This window comes from Corella eumyota, chromosome 1, assembly GCF_963082875.1.
Source record: "Corella eumyota chromosome 1, kaCorEumy4.1, whole genome shotgun sequence".
In the NCBI taxonomy this organism is placed as follows: domain Eukaryota; kingdom Metazoa; phylum Chordata; class Ascidiacea; order Phlebobranchia; family Corellidae; genus Corella; species Corella eumyota.
In genome coordinates this window covers 5,496,219-5,519,785 of record NC_137490.1, presented here as the reverse complement: position 1 = coordinate 5,519,785, position 23,567 = coordinate 5,496,219, and the positions used below count along the sequence as shown (strand labels likewise).

At 32.4% G+C, this 23,567-nt stretch overlaps 2 protein-coding genes across 3 annotated transcripts; both read right to left on the bottom strand.

The window, feature by feature from the left end:
- Positions 1 to 1,947: 1,947 nt before the first annotated feature.
- Positions 1,948 to 4,222, bottom strand: LOC145746061 (POU domain, class 4, transcription factor 3-like). Its single transcript, XM_082564281.1, has 9 exons — positions 4,052 to 4,222; positions 3,522 to 3,702; positions 3,334 to 3,433; positions 3,022 to 3,215; positions 2,854 to 2,935; positions 2,666 to 2,776; positions 2,386 to 2,575; positions 2,150 to 2,278; positions 1,948 to 1,962 (listed from the first exon to the last, which is right to left on the bottom strand). Exons 1-9 carry the CDS (start codon positions 4,220 to 4,222, stop codon positions 1,948 to 1,950), a joined length of 1,173 nt encoding a protein of 390 aa, XP_082420407.1.
- Positions 4,223 to 7,201: 2,979 nt separating this feature from the next.
- Positions 7,202 to 22,907, bottom strand: LOC145764028 (dachshund homolog 1-like). Of its 2 annotated transcripts, none has more exons than XM_082575593.1 (18): positions 22,766 to 22,907; positions 19,479 to 19,619; positions 18,928 to 19,029; positions 18,440 to 18,546; positions 14,511 to 14,601; positions 14,323 to 14,407; positions 13,201 to 13,286; positions 12,952 to 13,116; positions 12,614 to 12,715; positions 12,481 to 12,539; positions 12,243 to 12,394; positions 10,500 to 10,724; positions 10,343 to 10,426; positions 9,109 to 9,210; positions 8,584 to 8,784; positions 8,232 to 8,360; positions 8,083 to 8,151; positions 7,202 to 7,997 (listed from the first exon to the last, which is right to left on the bottom strand). In XM_082575593.1, exons 1-18 carry the CDS (start codon positions 22,865 to 22,867, stop codon positions 7,942 to 7,944), a joined length of 2,058 nt encoding a protein of 685 aa, XP_082431719.1. In that variant the 5' UTR covers positions 22,868 to 22,907; the 3' UTR covers positions 7,202 to 7,941. The 2 variants fall into 2 exon arrangements, with proteins under 2 accessions (XP_082431719.1, XP_082431720.1); XM_082575594.1 differs by having other exon boundaries at positions 19,479 to 19,616.
- Positions 22,908 to 23,567: the final 660 nt, after the last annotated feature.

Sequence of the window (23,567 nt, the reverse complement as noted above, 5' to 3'; positions counted from 1 at the left end):
CTGAGCACGTGTCATTCGTATATGCCGTCTGTTACTTTGGTTGCCCTAAGGGTGCATGCCGCAGCGCAGACGGCGATTCTGTGTTAAATTTTACGGTTTATAATGCAGTGGACGGGTGCTTCGTAATTTTCGGGAGCACATGTTATGTTGGTAACAGCCGAAAAACGTATCCCTTAGTCACTTTATATGTATAATCATAGCCTATACTTTTAAACGGAGTTATGGATTTTTGTTGTTGTTTGTATTTTTTTTAAATTGTAATGTGATTTTCTCTCGCTTTGAAATCTGACGACGTCATTTTGCCCGGGATTTGTCGAATCTGTTTTTCTTACAATTTGTTCCAGTAATTGGCTAAGTGTGGTTTGCGCGTACTTTTTTAATGAATATAGTTTGAATGTATCAAAAGTGCGACATCAATCACCGCCAGCCGACAATCACTCTCCGATTAATCCACGAACAAAACGCCAGGATAGAACACAACAGACAAAACTACATGCACCGCGTAACACTTTATACAATTTGTCTGCTATTATGAGTATACCACCAGGAACGCAGGTTAAAATTATAACACAATTGCGTTCAGTATTTTACGTTCGTCCACTGGTTTCGGATCAATTTAAACGACGACATTATGTCAGGTAACTTTTGGCGAATTCCCCAAACGAAGTGCAGGCACGCGTCCGTAATGGCCTGTCTCGTAAAAAATTGCCTCGATCGTTACTAACGAGATAATGCCAAATCGATTCAAAGGAGAATAACATATTGTAGGAAACGCCGCGTTCTTTTGTACCCGGTGTAACATTAACATATTATTTTAAATACGGGGGCATTCAGTTACTTGACAAAGCGTACACTTTCTCATATGTTTACTGAATAAGTATGCGCTGGTAAAAATGGGCCAAAGTTATTTTCGTGCGTTTTTATGATTTCTATTTTCAGTTAGTGTTGCCAAAGATAAATAATAATGTTAAGTTTGCCTTATTTGGTTAATAAATGTTTTAAACTTGGTTTTCTTTATTAACTTTGACTATATTTTGGCAATCCTGTAAAATTAATAAATTAAAACAATGTTTAAATATAAATTAAATTGATCTCACTTTTTAAAAAACAAAATTTTTTTTCTTGTCGGTGTGGATTTCAATTTGTTCTAAAGTAAGACTCTAAACCGAATTTTCCACCTATCTTTAATGCATAAATAATGAGTCAAGTAGGCTGTAGAGAATAGTGCTTAATATTTCATTGCGATAAATAATTTACCGGTTGCAAGTGATGATAATTTACATAATCTTAATATTTATGAACTACTCTAGTCAATTGTATTTTTGAATATTTCATTATGTGAACGCATGGGGAAATCCTTGGGCGACATTTTGTTTGTTGGTTTTTTAAAGCTGACTGGTTTTGATACATTTGAAAGCAATACTATAAATTTATTTTACAAAACTGTTTATTCATTTTAAAATTACTATTTTTTTAATTTGTTAAATATTAGTATTTATTAATTGCATTTTGTCTAAATTATTTTTAAGTAACAATTTTATATATTTTTATAGAATATATAATGCTTTTGTTGGTAACGATTACCATAGAATATAATTTAAAATCAAAAAACTTTGTAACCTATTTAAAAATCAAACAATTTTTTTCACAAAATAATTTATTGCGGGTATATATATAGATAAAAGGAACTAAAAACGCGAAACTTAAAAATCAATAAGTCTATGTTCAGCTAACATAGGTGGTGTACAGTTCATATACTGACACAGGAAAGAGTTTGATAATTGCAATAAAGAAAATAAATTGTTAAACAAAATAAAAATGACATACAATATTCCAGGCAGCGTTTTATATCACGGTGTCGCAGTGAAGAGTTAAAGGTATATGAAGATTTTGGTATTGAAGAATAAGGGACGTGTATTTATAATACTACACACCAATGTAAGGTATTCACAAAATTGGGTCCTGTAAAACAAGGGGAAATTTTATTATAAATAAAATAAATTAAATTTTGAATTTTTTTTTTAAATTTTAATAAAATTTTGAATTTTTTTTTGAAATCTTAATTTTATATTCTACTTTGATTTATGATCAACAGAAATTTTAGATTTTTTTTTATTTTAATAAAATCGATTTTCTTTGAAAAGCGTACCCCATTAAATGCGGAAAATTTCATTCGTTTTTGTTTCTGTCTTTGGTTGCAAAACCAAACTCTGACAACATTTTTCTTCAGGTCGAGTTTTTCGGCGATGGCGGCAATTTTTTCTGAAGAAGGCCGGGGCTAAAATAAAACATTTAAATCAAATAAATGCAAAGAAGCACATTTTTTTAATAAAAAAATATATATTTATTTTTAACCAATCTTTTAAAGTGATTTTGTGTTAGTACCTGTACAGCAAAATAAGCTTCTAGTGAGCGTTTTTCTGGAGCGGCTATGGACGTTCGTTTTCTCTTTTTATCGGCGAGTCCCGCACTTTCCATTTTTCGTCGATATTCTTCTTCGGCTTTCTCTAACCACGTGATTAAAATCGGTTTAAGGGCGACCATGTTATTATGGCTAAGGGTCAAAGATTCGAATCTAAATAAAAATTAAAGTTAATATTTACTTATTTTAAACAGTATTACTTAAAGACATTGGCTACACTCTTAGGTTGACTATTTCCCTCACCTGCAAATTGTACTTTGGCTTAACGAACCGACTCCCGGCAATTTAAGGTTAGCAAGTGCTTGACCAACGTCGTTTTGTGTTACACCTAACTTTATTCGGCGTTGCTTGAACCTAAGAGAAAACGACATGTTAAAAATTGATTTTTATGCTCAAAAATTCGTAATAGAAAAAGTAGAATCGTAGTTTACCTTTCTGCGAATGCTTCAAGTTCTCGTGGATCTGCGTCGTATTCGCTAGGTGGAAAAGCTGTAATACTGGGATGTGGCGAACCTTTAAACAAGAAAACCAAATATAAGAATACAAATCCAAAGATTCCAAAACATTTTTTTTATTTGAAATTAAAATTATATATTTACCTGCTTCTGTGCTAACGGGTACCGACGTTGACGGGGGCGGTATATGGGGGTGTATGGACGATGTGAGATGAAAATGATTTGAGTTGAACGCGGGGCTGGGTTGTGAAATATAGTGGGAGGGTGGGATGGGGTCGGTAGGGGGCATCATGATAGAGGGGGAGTTAAAACAGGGGGGTTGGTAGGTTGGAAGGGAGCTAAAAAGAAAGCAAATTAAATTTTTTAGAAAAAAATTAACAAAAACGTGAAAAATTGATGTTTTAATAAAAATTTTAACATATTACAATGTGTTTTTTTTGGTTTTGGTTTGTTTACCTGTGTGACGACCCGATTGGATCCATGACGTCATTATTTTCAAGACCTTGTATTCCGGTCGTGTGTGGAAACGCAGGTGGAGGGTGCATAGAGCTGTAAGCTAAAAATAAATAAAAAAAAACGATTTAGAAATAACTACTTAAAGGAATGACCAAATTTTGATATTTTAAACTTGGTTATTATTTTACCTGGTGTCGGTAAAGCTGTCGACGATATATGTTGGTTAGAGGCATAATGTGGCACAGTCGTTGTGTAGTAATTGTAGTTCGGTGTTTCAGATTTGAATTGATTTTTGCCGGGATATTCGACCGCAGCCAAAGCCTCCGCCCTTGCAAAAAAAGTCTCGTCGAATCCGGCAAACAAGTTACCCTGGGAAAAACATTTAAACATAAGTTTACTCGTCATAAAAGTTATTAAATTCTCGCATCTGTGCTTTGTTGATGCGCCTAAACAAAAATAATTTTTCTGTATTGTTTTAACTGCTGAAAACGCGCGACCGTCGCAGCGACGATTACATGGTTTATGACGCATCGCGCCATTTTGTTTGTTGCGAGCCAATAGACAGATGTCTTTATAATTACCGTATTACAAACAAAAATTGCTAATTATAAACTCGTTTAAACTTACAAGCATTTTTGTTCAAAATCTTTTTATAATTTTTTTTTAAAACTTTTAAAATTTAATTTTTTATACTTATATTTAAAAAAATTAAAATTACCGAATATGCAACTGGTGACGTCATGCAATGACGTCGCATGGCATCGGCCGCGTTATGAAGTGGGGCGTATTTTTGTTCGGACCCATAGCTGGCCGCTGTAAGTGACGTCATTGACGAAACGGGGGAGGGGGGTCGATGGTGATGGTGAGGGGCTAACATATTGGTAAACATTTTTTTCGAATTTATAAAAAAAAATTCAAAATTAAATTTTTTGAAGAATCTGAAAGATGATTTAAAATTACTATTTATTGTCTGGTTTAAAAAAATATTCTTTAAAATTAGCAGTATATGTATGTACATAATTGAATGCCGTGATTGCAAATACTGTTTTGTGCTATGCCTAAATATCTGAACCTCTATTAAAATTAAATTAATAATTTATCTATTCTTAACACCTCTGAATATTCTAATAAATTCCATTAATTTCTTATGAATTAACAACGGGGCGAAAAGTTTTTGTGCGAAATTATTAATATTTTATAAAATCTTTCAAGTCTCAAAGGGTTAGAACGATTAATAAATAATTCACTGTGCCTCGCCTAGCCTGACTTCTCGAAATGAAACCCACGCCGCACTTGTTTTGGCCTGTCTCTCGCCTCTTCTTCTCTTTTGCCTCTTTGTCAGGGCTCTCACTTTTGCGTATGACACACCATAGAGCGAAATCCAGTAAGTTATAAAGGGAGCGGGCGTAATTACGCGACAGGTGGAATTCAAGGCCCTACAGTTTGCAATCGTCGGTAAGCTTTTCCGGATTGCAAGACAAGAAAAGTGAAACGACAAAAATAAATATAAGCACAGGATATCATACGTGTTAGTTTATACGACACCTTTTTATTTTAAACACCTATTTTTTGTTAATTGAACATTGGTTTTTGTTGTGGAAAATTTCATAAATTTTACTTATTTATTTTAAAATTATCTCATATATTTACAAAATATAGTTCAAGGTATCTTAAATACTTTACACAACTTTGTAAATTTAAATACAATTTAATATAATTAGCTATATATATACTCTAACTTTTTAATTTTTTTATTTCTTTTTGTAAATATTTTTTTTAAACTTTACAAAGTAAAAGTTATGAAGCCAAATACACGTTGATCAATATAGATTAATTTTTTAATCCATTTGAACCGACTTTTGATAACATATGTGTCGAACAAAAAATGGGCAAAATGATGGATCCAAAAAGACTAATTATACCGAAGAAGAGATTTTAATGTGCGTATAGAACGGTAATAATAATCGATTTTAACTTATAGCAGATGCGCTTTTGCCATTTTTGCATTATGCCTGTGCTTTTGCCTTTGTTGTTCAAATATAGAGAGAAATAAAATCGAGTAATCAGATTATGATATTCGGAATTTGATTTTGTATATTTGACGTTATTTCTCGAAGACAAAAGACCACGCGCGGCCCAGTGTGTATTTTTTGCATTAAAAATGAATACAAATGAAGCTTCATTAAATATGGAAGACCGTGAGAAATTTCGATTTTCAGCAAGAAACAGTTTTCGAATAGATCTCAAAAAATGTTTTTCGATTTAAAATATTTTTTAATGTAAATTCCAAACCGTAGTAATTCAATTACTGTAAATTCCAATATTTGAAAAAGCAAATCCTCTTTTGAATAAAAGCTATTAAAAAATTATCATTTTTCCTAATTTTTTGGGGTATGAACTCAAAAAATATATTTTATTTTTACAATGTGGTCGTTATAGGTGTACAGGTGTTTTCGCATTCAAGGTACAGCCGCGTAGGATACCAATCACTGAAACATACTGCCTTACAAGAGGATCCATATAATCGTACACGATATTAATTATTTATTACTCCAAGTGACGTTAGCTAACATTATAGGCTCGAAATGAAACGGGGTTAAGCTACGCGTTGCTTAATATTATCCCAGTAAATAATTTTACATTGTATAAGCGTGCCCGGCTATCATTAAATTATCATTAAATTTTTATTAATAAAGCAAAATATTTCGCTCAAACAAATCGCCTCTGAATTGAAAGATTTCTTTTGAAAATACAGGTTGTTAAAGAAAAAAGGATGTTATTAGTTTTTTTGTTCTGTACTCATGTTATTTGAATAAATGAACTAATGACTTGTTCATTTGGAATTTAATTTTATTTGGGGTAAAATTGTAATTTTTTATTTGTAGAGTTTATTAAAATCATTGTGATGGAATTTTTTTGGGGATGTGAATATTTTAGTTTAGTAACCAAGTGGAAAAATGCATTTTTTTTCAAAATTTAAAGTCCCTTATTAGCTTATATTTTGTTAATTAAACCTGTGGATTTAATTTCCAATATTTAAAAACTTGTTTAACTGGTAAATAATATTTTTAAAGATGTCCAATTTGTTGTTTTGAGATTTTACGATTTAAAACAATTTTATTTTCTGCAATGAATTAATTAATATTTGGTTCTCGTGCACCATATAGCGGAAGAATTTCATTTACACAGGCAATAGTTTGCCTTGTACAACAGATTTAATTTATTATGTTAGTAACCGTTAGGTGGCGTAAAGGCGCTAACAAAATTCGTAGATATAACTAAGATTTATATTTTAAAGTTTTTTTTTTGTATATTTCTTTATCCTCGATGTGGGAAAGTCGAATGCGCGACTTAAACATAGAGTAACATCAGTTACTCCGACCCAGTCTCGAGTTGCCTGTGGCAGTTTGGGATATTATGGATTATAATTGCCCGATAATTATGCTGCTGATTAAGTGCTGGCTCAGCAGGAGTTCACACCGTTTATAGCGCTTTACTCAAGGGCGCTACAGCATGAGAGCAGTGGGGATTGAACCCACGACCTCATTAGTGGTTGCATAAATATTGTAAGTACTAAAGTGGTATGATAGCGTAGGTCAAAATTTTATTTGTATTAACAATGGTTTTATTTTGAACAGCTTGATTAACATGACTAATATTCTTAATACCTAAGTAGATTTTATTTAAAGTAAATTTTCTGCATTATAATAATTTTCAAATAAACAATAATATTTAGCTATTAAAACCTATTTATTTTGTTGAAAATAGCTTATTTGTTTTTCTGAAACTTTTTTGTTATTAAAACTTTTGGGTGAAATAATTACTAAGTGATTGTCCTCGAGTAAGAAATTTTATTTTTGCGAATACAGACAACACAGGAAACACTAATTAAATTAAAATTAACAACCAGTTCTTTAAATTAATCAGAAGTTTATATTCATTTCTGATACAATATTATGGCAAAATAATAATTGCAAAAAAACAACGAAAAAGGTTTTAAAACAAACCACTTATTTCAATCTTTATTTTTTATTTTAGTTTCTGACTAAGGAGAAATTAACATCACACTTTAATTATTGAACAGGGACGATTATTTACAACAAAATACGTAAAAACAGACAATTATGTTGCTGAATATAGCCTAAATAGGCTCTCATGAATATAGCAATACAAAGCAGCAGTCAGAATAATAAAAAATGGCTAAGAATACCAAAAATTTTAGTAGATTAAACTACATGATTGCAAATACAAATAAAATCTTTGGCAGTGGTGAATATAACATAGAAAACAGAAAAAAAAAATGCCAAAAATTATTTGTCCCGCATGGTGCTTGTTTAATGGTAGTTGGGTATTTGCCAGTTGTGCCCAAAACGTTTTAAAAATAAAAATTGAGGTATTTTAAGTAAAAATATTCTGCTTCTTGGTTATGGCTCCAGTACTTTGTATAACTGTAAAACTTTAAAAAATGTCAGCAACCTTAACAGCAGCACCCCGCGTTGCAAAAATTATCTCAAAGACAAAACATTTTTGTTTTTTCTCCAACGTCTTGCAAGTTTTTAGACCCTTGCTGAATTTTCTAATTGCCACTGATTTCTGAACTTGTTTTCTTTACTGCGAAGCGGCGGGTTGAAAGAGTAAAGAATTCTTAAAGTAAAGATGTGCATCTAAAAAAAAATGTTTTAGTAAAAAGAAGTTTTTAAATGTTGTAATAATAAAAATATTGCAATGTCTAATGCAACTTAGGCTGACCTTGCAAAGCAGTTTGTTCTTGCTGACGAGATATGGCAAGATCAATGGCAATATCAGGAGTCCTTCCGTCTAAAAAACAACACATTTAAATATTAAAATCACTAAACAATATATTTATTGTTCATTGAAAATATTATTATTGATGCTACCTCTGAGCATGTTTCGTCTAACATAGTCGCTGCTATGCTCGTTATGATTGTTGCTGTTATTTTCATTGCTGATCTGATTTCCATTAGAAATGTGATTCTCTGGCGACACCGGTGGAGATGTTCGTTGACCTACATTTTAAAGAATTTGTTAAAAATGTTTTTTTCTTGAAAGTGATTTTCTCCGAAAAGTTAATTATCTTAAAAATCTAAAATTCCTTCAACCAGACAGAAAAACAAACAAGTTAAGTAACACACATTCCAATTTATTATGCCTAATTACTTAATACGTAATACTTTTTATCAGGCTTTCATCCAAAATCATATATTTTAAATATAAAGTTATTTTTATTACCTGTTACTTGTTGCACTGCCGCTGCGATCCTAGCAGTAAAAACCGACGGTTCGTAAGTTGACGTCACAGCATAAGAGTTGGACGGAGAAGAAATGCTGCCAGGTGGTGTGGGTGGGTTACCAGGTTGTAGTTGAACTTCTGGTGTACTTGCTGGCGGCGGCGACTCCGGCGACCTTAGTGGTGATGTTAACGCTACTTCACCTATTTAAATAGATAAGCGTTAAAATAGGATTTTTTTTCTAATATAAGAAAGAATAGGAATTGTGTATTGAGCAACTACTGAGTGTTTTTTGTATAAGTTAAAAGGCCATGGCTTTAAATCTGACAAAGAATTGCTATTGTAGGTGTTCTACGCTTATATAAGTCGGTAGGTTAAAGGGCACGATATATCACGCAGTCCTAAATGTCAAAACTTGATAATAAACCAAAAACCTATGACTCATTTTTGCTTTGTACAATTTAAATAAAAATCTTATATTTTATGGATATTTTTGATATTGTTTTTATTTGGTTAAAAATACATACCCTGATTTCCGTCACGACCAAGAATCTGTTGCATAGAAACCACTTTGGTTTGAAGTTTCTTGTTCTCCTTTTTTTCTTTGATAAGGAACTTTTCCGCGTTGGCTGGAGACAAAAAAAATTGTTTGCGTTAATTGATTTCCCAGTGTATACACAGCATATACCGCATTATGGTCTGTGACGTCATAATCTGATGGGCGGAGTATATACAAGCAAGATGTTGGTAGAAATCGCGATGCAGCGGAATGTTCGAGTTTGTCAAAATAAGATTAGATCACAAATTTGGGGAGAAAAATCGAACCGCACCGATTACCAATGGCTCTCATGCTTAGTATATCAAACATTAAATCGCGTAATTCCTTTACGAATGACAATTGCCCGTGGCGACTATTAAGGCCTTTACGACAAACACATATATATAAAAACATCACTAAATAGATTTGTGTTACACGACTCTGGGATCGAATTGGTATGAAAATCGTAAAAATGTAGAAAGGGAGGCGATGATTTATTTACAAAACAAACTAAGATGTAAATATTACACGTTTTTTCCACAGCAACCTAGAGATCTCTGATTTAATTAATAGCTCAGCGACGGGAGAAAAAATGATCTGTTTTGGTGCTTATCTGTATCTATGCATATACAGTTTATTGATTTCTATCTGAATTCCATAGATATCTGTTAACCCTTTAAAAATACAAACACAGGAGAAAATCGCATTCTAGCATAAATAACAGCAAATGTCGCATACCTTCGGTTTTAGCATCAAAAATAAACATTGAATAAATATAATATTAAAAGCAATTTATGTACGCTCGTGTCAACCCACAAAAGATTACGGTTTATATTCTTTCCGAGAAAAAGTCGTTGTTTTTTGGGATTAAAAACACAAGAGTGTTATAAGCATCAATCACGGACGTCGAAGGGCGTTCCCTTATTTTTTCTAGCAGAAGTTTGCAATTTCATTCGGCCGGATAGTTTTTATCTGTTCGAATTCAATTTGCGTAACTACTTGTTTAAATAGAATATGTAGTTGACGAATGATCACAGTTCAACGTAAATAAAGAGAACTGCTTAGTACAAAAATGCCTGTAAGTTGGTCGAATGAGAAAAAAAGCAAATATCGGCAACATTAAGACGATAGACAGAACTCAATACATGACTATATACCGTCTTATCTTTTTTTTTATAATAACGACGGTTTAATTATTACGGATTCTGTAAATGGTTGTTTACCTTTCCCCTTTTCGCATTCCTCCATTTTTCTTTGTGTGCTCTCTCGCAGTTGCTTTTCTTTGTTTAACTTCAGTTTTAAGTCGGCTAAATTAGTAAATTATATTTTAAATAATTTTTGTGGGATTAATAATTTTTTAAATTAGGTAAAAAAATATACCTATTTCGATGGATGAATGTTTTTCTTGCAAGCTGACATTATCAGCCACAACTTTAAGAAGTCCCTGGATGTTGGTAAGCAAGGTTTGCAGAGATGACATATTTCCTCCCATGGCAATCTGAGTTTTATCATCCTCTTCCGATGCGGATGCTCCCTGGGTGTACTCCTCAATCTTGGTGAGCTCCCTTACAGCATCCGACATATCGCTGGCGCCAATCTTCATTCCTAAATAGTCATTTAAGCGTTTAAATAAACCGCAAGACAAATTGGAACAAAAAAATATAAATAGAAGAAAAACAAACAACGGGGTTTAACATTTCATTCTCTTATTTTCTATTCAGGGTTGGTTGGGCACCGAGCGTAATTATTTACGCCAGATGATTACTGCTAATAAGTAAACAAACGTCATTGAAGAGAAAGCAGATTTGCAAGCCGTTAGCATGTCTTTTGTTACTTGCCAACATATAAGATCAAAGTGTAGTTTTGTAAACCTACAAATCTTCTTAAAATTGAAATAAATGCAAGAGTCTGGGGTTGGCCAGTCTTTTTAATTGTTTAATACCAATTTTTGACAAAAAGTGCACTTTATTTTTCGATTTTATTATTGTAATTTTTATGGAATATTTTCCAAAATATTTCCTTTTCTTATAAGTTTTTATCGGATGACGTCACCCATAGGATGGTAATAGATACTGCGGAAATGTTTGTAATAAAATAGTGTCGGCATATTGTTTATCATGTTGCAATAGTCGATTTGTTTTGGCAGAAAAATTCCACGAAAGCGCCTATGCAACACAGACAAACAATTAAAAACGTGATAAAACTATTATATCAGTTGTATGGGAAATTTTGTTCTCGCAAGCATTCGGTTAGAGTTTACAATACATCATCGACTTTCAATATGCGCAGATTGGTTGCGCGCAGTCCGAAGTCGTTTCATGGCGAGCGATTGTTGTTAAGTTTTGAAAGATGGCAAATCCAAAGAGGAAAAGAGAAAGAGAGCCGACAAGCAATGCAATATGGGGAATTAGTAATCAACCAATAAACAATGAGAAGGAAGCCGCTAATGGGGAAATTCCTCTCACGTTTTCAACTTATTGTTTTGATTTTCGAGTTGAATCGTTTTATCAAATGCACACATCTCTAAATCGATTATTAATTCAGTCCATATATGACTATAAAGCGTTTCTTATAGTCAGCATTATTTTGGAATGTTTTGTTAGTTGTATGACAGGTCCGATTATGAAAATCATCGACTCTAAGCCAACGCACTGCTCGTTTATTAAAATCGAAAAGAAAGTGAAGACATCAATTTAATTAAAGTTTCCACGGCGCTCAACCGATATATCGAATCTACAAATGTTTCGCGCGGACCACTCCCAACATAAACATATGAAACATACACTTAGTTAACTTCTATCGCTGAGAGAATCTCCGCAATGCGTGGCATGCCCGGATCGTTACATTTCTTCAAAGTGAAATTACGCAGACGAACAATAAAACATCGATTTCAACAGCAATCTAGCCACCGCACTCACGCCAGCTTATATTTGCACATTTCCCACGATTAACTCCCATTACGTAATGATATCTTATTCGAATGGTCATATAACAGCAGAAGGAAACATACTCAAAATACTCAAAATCGAAATTCCCGTTAAAGCACTAACAAGCGAAAACTAGCTCTATTTAATTTAGAAAGAGTGTCGTATTTAAATACATGTTTATTAAGTATAAGCTTACCAATCGGGGAATTTTTGCACTGATATTCGAACGAATTATTACGGTTTCGGTTGTCACTGAAACTACTTGATCCTCCATCATGCATGGAGCCCATGCTGCTGGCTGGTGAGGTCCGTTCGTCACTGCCAACACTGTTTCTAACCATTGTACTTCTAAAAACAGGCCTGACTTAGTATCGAATATGTATACAGTCATTTTAGGGCTTGGTATATAGAGGAACGGGGAAAGAATTACATACCTAGGTTGATCTACGTCCTCGTTATCCGAATCTTTTTCGCCCATTCCAAATTGAGAATTCTATTAAATAGTTAAGTGTTAAGCTTGCTTTAAACCTTTAATAACCACATAGTTGCTATTTAATCTAAACTTACCTCTCTGTGCATAGATTGTTGGTGGATTGGACTACCACCGGCAGCTAGTTGTGCAGCAGCCACAGCGGCATTTGAGATCCCCCCAGCATGTGATTGTGCAATCTACAAAAGATACACGAAGTGTTAATGTTGTACACGGTTAACCGTTATTGTAAGAAATAATGAAATTTTTATGCAATAAGATAAAATATATTACTAGTGGAAATTTTGTTAAGAAGTTGGGCTTTTTCATATGATGATATTCATTCATAGTCAACTGATTACAACATTATACATAAATGGTTATATATTTTTTTAACCAAAGCATGCCATATAGTTTTTAATGTTTATGTTTAAACCTGATTAATATGATTAAACATGGCCATGGAGGTAGGAGGTATTCCTGCAAATAGAGAAGGATGTGACATCATCAAATACGGGGCGAGTGCTGAGTTTATCTGAGACGAATCCATACCGTTATGAAGACCCGACATACTGGCCTGTTGGTACTGACGAATCGCTTGCTGCTTAACAGAAATAAACAACATTGAATATATATATACAATTTGTGTTTATAAGGGTTGTAGTATTAATAGTGTTAAGCCTACCAAATATGCCAGGTTAGTTGATTGGTTGTTGTGAAACTCAGTCGGTAGGCACATTTTTTCATTTTCTTTGGTCGGACTACCGCTAGCTAAAAACACAAATCATTTCGGTTATGCCTCATGCTTTACATAAATACCTAATAGCTACGTGTCTTGGTTACATATTAACAATTTTAAATTTGCTGAATAACGATTAACAATATAATGTCTTCCCGCGCAAATAAAAGGCATCGCGGAATAATATTTCATTTTATGTCCGAAAACGGGATCGTAAACATGTCAAATGGGAAAACAATTATAGGTTTTTTCGATTACAATGTTTATTGCCCGAGCAATTATTAGAAACAGTTATAACGGTATGATTAATAGCAAATGCGACAAAGCTGGTCGTAAAAATGCAAGAGCGTTTTTTTATTTCACGATTGGAAGGCAAATACTGGCCGGAGCATATACTTAACAAGCCGTTTATCATTATGCTTAAACACACACCACACAACTAAGACTTCCTTCAGAGCGCGGGTCCATTCGTAAAAGCGCGAAGGCTTACTTAAAAGCTTATTTACTGAAATCGTTTATCATTTTCGCTTACAAATAAGTTTATCGCCAAAAATTTATCACAGTGCAAATAGGGGGTCGAATTAACGGCGCAAGCACGGGGTCAGAGGGCCCGGAGCCGACTAAGAAAGGCGTGTTTACGATGCCAAGCCGTTTGTTTGTTATAAATTAAGACATTGTTATCGGCCCGACTGCATATTTGCGCAAGTGCTTAACGAGCGCGATAAAAATTGATGTAACTTATTGGTCAAATAGAGGAAGCGAATCATGGGATTTCGTATCGGAATTATTCTTACACAACCTAAATCAAATTCTACGATATCGCCTTAAATAAACACATGCGATGTACATATAACGCCACATTAAAGCCAACTCTTCTATTGAAACGTGCAACACATTATAACAGTATTGATTGGTTGTGAGGCATAAGTTGTTTGTATAAATATACTGTGTATTATCCAACACCATAACGTTCCCACAATGCTCTTGTAAAAAATACGAAAAACAAGTAAAGGTTAAGTAAATAAAAATCTGTACGCGAAAAATAATTAACCAATCACAGTGTCTTACCAGTCTGATCTAGTTGTGAATCAAGGTTGTGATCTAACCTCAACCTTTTGTGGAAAGAAGACAAGTCGGTTGTGTTTAACAACGACTGTAACAAAAAAAAAGAAATTTTGAACTTTAAAGTAAGTGTAATAAAAACACTATTTATTAACTAAAAGTAAAAACTTTACAAAAACTAGATTATTACTTACTGCATTGTTTGGTCTAATATTTGCATGATGAGACATTAGATCTGCAGTTGGGGGTAGCATCGGGTATCTTTTTGGTGGACGACCTGGCCGACTGAAAAAAAAATGTGCATATTTAAACTGATTAAAAATCCCATTTATTATTCTTCTTACGTAAGAGAGCTTATGTAATACAGCGCTTTTGATTTTTATTAGAGCGTTGTAAATAAATGGATATTTTCTGTAAACAACCTGACAGAATGACTTATGAAATTTACACCCGATTAAGAACGAAGTGACAGAGGAAAGCTGTCACGTGCCGTTCACGCGTGACCGATTTAGCAGTTTGAAATCTCTCGGGGGCTCCAACATGACAATGCATTAGGAAAAGTAATACACCGACTATAAGTAAACGCGTGCAATCTCAAAGCCAGCCTCGCGCGGTGTCACATTGAATTAAATTACTGGCAAAATATAAGTTTATGTTTAATCGGACTTCATAAGATGAATTGCGTTCGTGGTTAACCCGTTTTGTTCTTTGCAACTAATTATTCACCCGACATTAGAAGATAAGACAGTTTGTATATACAGCATGCAGACGAGCATAAAATTACAGCAATTTGAAACATGATGTCGCACTGCTCCGTCGATTAATAATGCATGTTAAAGCGAGATCATTAAAACTGACAAATTTAATATGCAAGGCCAAGGGCGGGGCTTCTAATCGTATATCTGATCACGTGGTCACTCAATGTCGCCAATTACACCATTTCAAAGTTGTAACAAATGACGGAGGGGACACAGGCTTAGGCGCTGCGCCGTTCCTATTGTAAGTTTGCGACAAGGGTTTGCACTTAACTTCGCGTGACGTTGCATTTAAATCAGATTGATTAAGTTGAGTAGCCTGGCGTAATTGTTTTTAACGCGAAACCGAGTAGCAATATTTTGTCAAAAAGCACTTTAAAAACATTCGATCTTGGCGAATTGGAAATTACGCTCTTTTAATATTATTAGATTATTTGATTAGTTTAAAATTTTCGACGGTGTAATCCGAGGGCAAGTCTAAGTTTAAAATCGCAATTCTGTACTAATACAAAGGGTGTTATGTTCTGCATACTAATTGGAAATTTAATTTGATTAAAACGATTGGAGAGCGACGTGCAAAAACTTAACTCGAACAAAAATAAAACCTGATAGGCCCGAAGACTTGCCTAAACCAAGCATAATAAGGAAAATGCTAATTTCCATTTTGAAAGAACAATAAGTTGTCAATCAAATCACTATATCACGTTTTGTAATAATACTCTCCGTGTTAGAAATTTCAAACTGCAACAATACAATAGTTTGGAATTTTGTGAAACTTTATAAACGGATGCGCGTTATTGCCATAAAACGGGGGTCTTATTGGCGCCTCAATTTTCGGCGCGTTTCTCCTGGGTTTAAAATATCTCGACTATTAACGAATTAGAGAAGGAAAAATGTTAAAATTTAAATATTTGGTTTGATATTTTGGTGTTCTTAATACCTGCATTCGTGATTTAAGCCCAGTTGGGCGTAAACAAAAAAAATCTATTAGAGGCATGGAGAACGGCGCTAAGTTCAACTAATTGTAGGAAAAATGTTAAATAAAGGCGGCCTGGTAGCTGTCAATATGTGGTCACAATACCTCTTGTAAACAACCCAAAGATAATATAGCTACAATTCGCGAACATATAAATACACCAGTAAGTTGCAAAACGAAAATAGGCTTTGATCCCGTCTTGGATTACGTACAAATCCGTCACGCGTGGTTGGGCACGAGAGATGTTAGGTTTTTTTAGAGGATTTGGTTGAATCTAAAAATACCTCAGACGCGGATTTTTTTAAAAGTACAGTCATTCCCTAATTTTGTTTGTATTAACCTGTATCTTGCGCAGAAATTTAAAACGGTTACTTTTTTAGTCTATTATTAATTTTTACAGTCATTTTTATTTGGGGTCGCTGTATTAGGAACTAACAAGGACGTGACATAAAAATTAATACGCGTCGTATAAAAATGATTAAATTAGAACTGTAAATATTTTATTGCTCAATATTTGGATTCTTACATTTTTAAACTATTTGTAATTAAATTTCAAACAGGTTGTTGATAATATAAACAATTAATTTGTTTAGGCTGTAATGGTAGGATGGTAAAACCGAATTAAAAAATTAAGGTTGGGTTTAATTAACAGTACATGTGGGCTCATTTTTATTTTAACAAAACGTGGCTAAGTGTAAGGAAAGGGGTTGTGTAATTTACAACCCCGTACGGTTTGAATTTTGACGCCAATGCCTGTTTCGCTTGCAAGTTGATTAAAGTCCCTTCCGCTAATTTGCATCCTATTTCAAGCAAGTGTTCGCTCACAATAGATGATTATGACAAAACAAGAAAACTGAGGATAACAATAAAAGGAAATTGGCCTTATTGCAAGTCGGGTAAAGTCGCTTTCGTGTAGTAATAAGTACACCTACTTTCGTTCTTTAACATATGGGGCTAAGAACAAGGCACGCGGTATAGGAAAATAACACAAGACGAGCTACACGATTTCCTGTTTCGAACTAATTCCAACCAGAACACCAGAGATTTTTTCCAGATTAAGCAGGAATGTGAGAAAATTTACCGCGTGTTTTTTAAATATAAATTTTTTTAATAGAACACATAAATATATTGTTGGATTAAAAATATTACTTAAGTTAACGTGAGGACAATTGGATGTTTGATATTAACCAACAATACACAATTGGAGTAGACATAACGGTCTAAAAGATATTGTTGATATTCCTAATTTGAAACAATGCTTCGTATTGTTTAACTCTAATAATAAAATCATTATCATTAAACAATTATTGTCTTATAGGTTAAACTAATTGACATAAAGTATTTGCATACGTTTTATAATAAATTGTACTATTATTTATTTTATCGAATTTTGCCAATTTCGTAAGTGTAAAATATGAATCGACTTATTAAGGAAAACGGACGATTTAACATTAATCCTTCCACGTGTTTAATATTAAGTAAATGAAATGAAAATATACAGAATGAATTAGTGGCAATTTCGTTCCGGTAACAGTCTCCAAATATATTTAATAATTTATTCTCCAGCCGCAATTCGAATTCGAAATTTATTAAATTAGCGGCAAATTGACATTTAGAACGTGTATCATAAAGTAATGAACAATTGAAGACATTCAGTCATGTGCATTTACATATTATAAATTAAAGTCGCTGTAAGCCCCAAATAAAAGTATTTGTTTGGCAGAGTGCCGCAAGCTAAATGATATCTATCTTTTTAATAAATTTCAAAATAAACACTTCGTGTTAATATTTCGATTAACATAAACGAGAAAATACATGTGCACACATATATACAGCACATCAGATTGTAATCGAGCTAATAACGATAAACTGTTTTCTTCTTAAGACACAACTTTTCATTCCAGAATCGGACGACCAAATGGCGCGTGCTTTTAAATGTCATCGAATTTAAACAAAATAAATAAACAGATCTGATACATTAGGTAAGTCACGATGTAAATTTGTTTAATTGGAATTAAAAAACCGCGCAAAATAAGTAACATTTAAGTAAGTGCGTTGTTAGCAGTGATTGTCGTAGACAGTCATAAAATTAAGACCTACTTTTTTATTAAGTACGTCATAACTTTTTTCATTTTTTTAATTAATAATTTTATTTGAGTAGGAATTTAAATGCGTTTAAATTTATGATTGCATATTTGTTAACGTCGCATTGCTGCAAATGTTAATATACAACTTTACCGTGCCGTGAATCACGCTAAAATTAATTTGTAATTAAATAATTGTCTGGAAACGCCGAATTAACTTCGCTTTTGTCACTATTGTGTTATTTGTCATGACCCCTTCGAATATTAATTTAATTTTCCGAATTTTAAATTAATTATTTTTTTTGTACCTCGCGGTGGTGCAGTCTTGATACAGAATCTCGAAATCTTTTCTGGTGATTAACTTGCAGCGATTAACTCCAGGTTGTATTGCGCCTAACCCTCTTAGAATACGAACCTTGATAACACACAAAAAGCTTTATTGAAATATCCCAAAATTGCCCTCATGATATTCTATTAACTTAAAGGATAAAAATTTGTTTTTTAAATTATTAAAAAAAATGTAAAAATAAATAACTTTAAAGTAATAAAAAAGTTGTAAACAAATTATACCAGAAATGTTATATAACTCTGTATATATTTAATTAAAAAAAAGTTTTTTAGGTAATTACAGTATTCTATTAAACAAAATAATGGTTTAAAAATTTTCATTAACCAAATTAATTTGCAAATGGTCTTAAAAAATTTTAACATAATGAGCATTAAATTAATATGGAGTTGGTGTTTTAATTTCAAACGTTCGTTGTACAAATAAAAAACGAAATTGTTGTTAATTTACCTGCTCCACGTTACAAACCACCGGCGAAATGCTCAACCTCTTTAACTTTGTATACACGGTATGAAGTCCCCCGACCAAATGTTTGAGAAATAAATCAAAGGCCTGTTATAATAAAATCGGTGTTAGTGTCGCGTTTTAATTAAAACGGGTTACAATCAATGTCAATTTGAGCATTCAATGATCCTACAAAACAACAAAGGTATATAACATGGGTATTGAATGCCTTTAAACATGAAAAGAAAGTATAATTGCCAGACACTATAAAGATGATCAATTTTGTAATTTTTTTATTGAATATGACAGCTTTGATTTGTCGATATTGATAATTGTAAAACACGATTGAGGGCTGTAGCAATTAGACGAAACAAAACCGATGTTAATTAGACGAGATAAAGTCGCACGGTTAATTAACTATGTTGTAACAGGTTGAAAGAGATATCTTTCGCTTCATTATATCAAAATGAAAATAATTGATTAAAAATAACAACAACATATACAAAGGGCAACTTTGTTACAATAAAAAGGTCATTTTAAAAAGCAATTTTTTCTACCTGCGGAAGACAAATGTACTCTTCGTGGCCAAGCGAAAAGCTTGCGACCTTTGACCCCCTTAGTTCAACCATTCGACACTCGTTATTGGCTGGCGTATTTTCGACAGGTGGGGGCGTGCTATAGGCAGGGCGGTCAACCTGCTGAATAAAGTACAGTTGGAGGCTTTTAAGTTAAAAAAATTAGATGTATGTAAAAAAAATGCGCAACAGTTTGTTGTCTATGCTTCTGAAATTGAACTTTTAGCTTCGTGAGTTTTTTATTGGAATAATGGAAACGAAACTTGCCAACTTTGTATTAAATTTAACTGCTATTGTTTTTCTTGCTCATTTAGAGCTATTGTATTATATTTTATATGTATAAGGATAAAATACATTGTTGTTTGTTTGTTTGTATATATTAAGGTTAAAACATGTGACAAATTTTGTTGCTTAAGCAAGTTATTAATTATGACTTAGCACAGGCAATATGATCTCACGTAATAGGGCAAAGTAAATTGAAATAAAATGTGATGAATCGACTCTATTTCCTCAGCTAATTGCCAAAATCCCTGATTGTAAGGCCTACCTATATTATTCCACAAACATTTATATACATCATAATGAAATAAAGGTCTAATGCCCACGGAAACGGAGGCAATTATTCACTAGGCTGAAGCGACACCAATGAAGGTTGTGTTTTTCACAAGGCAATTACTACCCTAAAAAGGATTGATTTGAATGCAAGTCAATGAGTGATAAATTTGAATTATGTGCGTGAATAACTAAATGCAACTTTTTACATTCTAGTCATTGTTAGTTACTGAATTTTCGATGCCTATTTTTAATTATTTTAATAGACCGAATGACTAACACACTTTATTGTCAATTAAACCAACAGTTTGCAATAAGTTATCAACAAACTTGCTGACGTGCACAATTAGTTTATTGAATTTAAAACGCTGCCTATTATATTTCAAATTAAACGATTTCCTGAATTTAGGCCGCCCCTTCAATAATGTAATAAAAACAATAAGTTTGCTTTAAACAAATAATATTAGTTATATTTATAATTTAAACAATAATAATATTATTTCGCCTATGGTATATTATGTAGAGATAAACCCAAGTAATACGCAATTGGCCGCTATGAAAACAAATTAGGAAAAGCAAAAATCTATTAAAAGATTAAGCCAACACTACTTCGAAAATTATAATCTAATATCGCGGAATTTATTGAAATAAATCAATTTCATAAAAAGCTGTTTGCTGTATTGGTCTGGCAAATTCGGTTAAATAGATGACAGCACATTTTTCAAGCGCTCTTAATTACGACTTCGTGAAAAATTGACTTTTATAGCGAAGATATTTATTCTCTTTTTTAGTTTATTTTGCAATAACTCAATTTTAAAATGACCTTCTGTAATATAGGTTTTAAATTAAATTCCTAATTTTTTAAATGATGCTCCTAAAAAACTAAAAACTAAATGGATTTTGTTAATCGAAATTTAAAACAATAAATACTTTGTTTATTTGAAAAAAATGTTGTTAAAAATAAATAAAATTTTGATATTCGGAAAAAGTTAGCAAAATTTAACGAGTTTAATTTAACATGTGTGCATTTGTCACCGAATAATTAAATTCAAAATAAATTGTTTTTTCTGTGGCGAAATAACTTCCTAATTGAGTAGCGGACTCGCTATAGGAATCGTGTGAATTCAGTTAATACGAATAAGTCGTTAATTAAATTGCAACAATTCAATTGAAGCACTCGGTAAAAAAACAAAAAGTTTAAATAAGAAATTGGATTCGCTTCCAACCCTTTGAAATAAAGTATTTTATTTGGTATAATAAAAAAAATTTATCAAAAAATTAAATATTTTTATTGGAAAAGCGCCATTGCAAAATGTAAATTTAAATAAAATATTTTGCTGTATTAAATAAAACTAATACAATAGGAATGCCATTGCATTTATATTTCGTTAAAATATTATATTAAAAAATTAAAAAAAAATATTAAATCTTTTGAAATTAATTTGTACAAAAAATTGATCGGCCTTGATTTAAAATGGCGTTGGTTTGGTTAAGACAATTTATGAGAATCGAAATCGTGCCATATATATCATAGGTTGGTTCCGCGCCATTTTAACATGATAATTAACTCGTGTGTGTGGGTTGAATTATTATCCCGCTGGCAAGTAGATACAAAAATAACAAACCTATTATAATTCGATTTTAATTAATAAAAAAAATAAGTTTATTATCAAAAAAAAATATTTTTTTACAATTTCAATTTTTTTTGTAGCGAATAGATATTATGGGCTAAATAAACGCGAAAACAAAGTGATCGTTAAGTTAAAAAGATTAGGAAGTTAATGTTTAACGCGACAGTGTAGTGTCGCATAGTAGCGATTATTGCGTCGCATATCAATTAGACGACTTTTCTGTAGGCTCTTACACACGCTAAAACAATAGCTTTATCATATAAATTGACATATGCTATCAATGCTTATATGGGTAACGCAAATAAAACCGATATCATCGGAAGCGCACTTCGAATTTCGACGCCACGTGGTTATTCGACGGAATATGTAACATATATTCAGCCGATACCTTTAGTATTATTTGGATATCGCAATACTTAGCCTTTCTTATACGGCGATGATGACACATTTAATTAAACACTGACTTCTGCGGTAGTAATGGGCAAACATTCTTCACAAACAGAATAGTAATAAAACTACTCTACAAATGACATATTTATCTTATTTTTATCTGACATGTAAACAAAGGATTCTATAACGGGAATGCTCATCTTTTCGTAATATTTCTGTAGCACGAAAATTTAAAACAAATTACAAATAAATTAAAGTAATTTTGAATTAAAAATTCTTGAACGATGACACATTAATATTTACAAAAAATATTTATTACCTACGAAAAATCCTTAAAATATATGACTTATACTAACCTATATTTCTATAACAAAATTGACCCAATACTGGCAATGATATATAACCTGTTTGCCTAATTAACTAGTAGATACTAACTAGTTTTACTGAACTATAAATATATTAATATACATGTAAATTGTTTTTTAATTAAACTTAGCTCCCATTGTCTTAAGTAATAAGTATAAAACAATGGGTTAAAAATAATTAGACGCAAAAACGCCGGTAACAATTATCATTGTCTGCGGCAAATTGTTGCCGAATCCCCCGCTAAACAAGCATTATCTTAAGGGGTTGATTATGTTAAAAATTAAAAAAAATTTAAAAAACTTTAATTTTTTATTTTAAACTTGAGTTTACCTTGTAGGGGTGCATTTGAGGTGGGGCTAATGAAGCTGTGTCCCATTTAGCGTGCATGGTGGGTCCAAGTGGCATAACCGACATAAAACTATTTTTCAACATTCAACTTCTGGCAAAAAAACTTTAAAAACTTTTCTGCATCAATCTTCAAAATAAAAAAATAAATTTATGCAATTTAATTTCTTGTCCGTGCTGCTGCGTAATATATGGATACTAATTCTAGGTTTGCATTGCACAGAGAAAAAATGTCATTTTGACCGGTTGGTCTTTTTAAATAAAAAAACTAATCGCCTTTCGAATGGGTTTGTTTGGAGTTAGGCATGCGTAAACGTACCGACTCTAAACTTTCTATAAACAAGAAAAAAAACTAAAACATCGTTCCCTTCGGGTTTTAATTACATTACCTATACTCGCAATTGGTTGAGGGCATTAAAAAAACGCAAAATTCTAATCTGAAATATGAATCTTATCTCTACCCTTGAATATTTTCGATATAGACAAATTAGCGAGACAAAATGTGTAACGTTAAGATGCGATATTAAAAAAAACATAGTGCCCTTCGCAACGTGTTCGTTTCCAAATAGAGAAAAAGGTTTGCTCAGAAGTTAATCGGTTAGCACAATTACAATGCAGTGCTGAGATATATTAGCTTTTCCGCAAACTTTCCCAATCGTTTTATTTATCAGGGTCTCTAACGCCTTGATACAATGCATATAAAATAAGAATGCCGACCATCTCAGATTATATTCGAGCATTCTTGAGCTGAATTCTATAGGCAGAGTCATTAAACAATGTGACTCAT

Bases quoted from the DNA above. Each gene is read 5' to 3' on its own strand.
- LOC145746061 (XM_082564281.1), bottom strand. From the start codon at position 4,222: ATGTTTACCAATATGTTAGCCCCTCACCATCACCATCGACCCCCCTCC. The intron at 2,936-3,021 runs GTAAATATATAA...TCTTGTTTAAAG, and splicing joins ACCCGTTAGCACAGAAGCAG to GTTCGCCACATCCCAGTATT. The intron at 2,279-2,385 runs GTACTAACACAA...GTTTTATTTTAG, and splicing joins AAGCTTATTTTGCTGTACAG to CCCCGGCCTTCTTCAGAAAA.
- LOC145764028 (XM_082575593.1), bottom strand. From the start codon at position 22,867: ATGTTGAAAAATAGTTTTATGTCGGTTATGCCACTTGGACCCACCATG. The intron at 14,602-18,439 runs GTACAAAAAAAA...TTTTTTTTTCAG, and splicing joins CAAGACTGCACCACCGCGAG to TCGGCCAGGTCGTCCACCAA. The intron at 7,998-8,082 runs GTCAGCCTAAGT...ATTTTTTTTTAG, and splicing joins AGAACAAACTGCTTTGCAAG to ATGCACATCTTTACTTTAAG.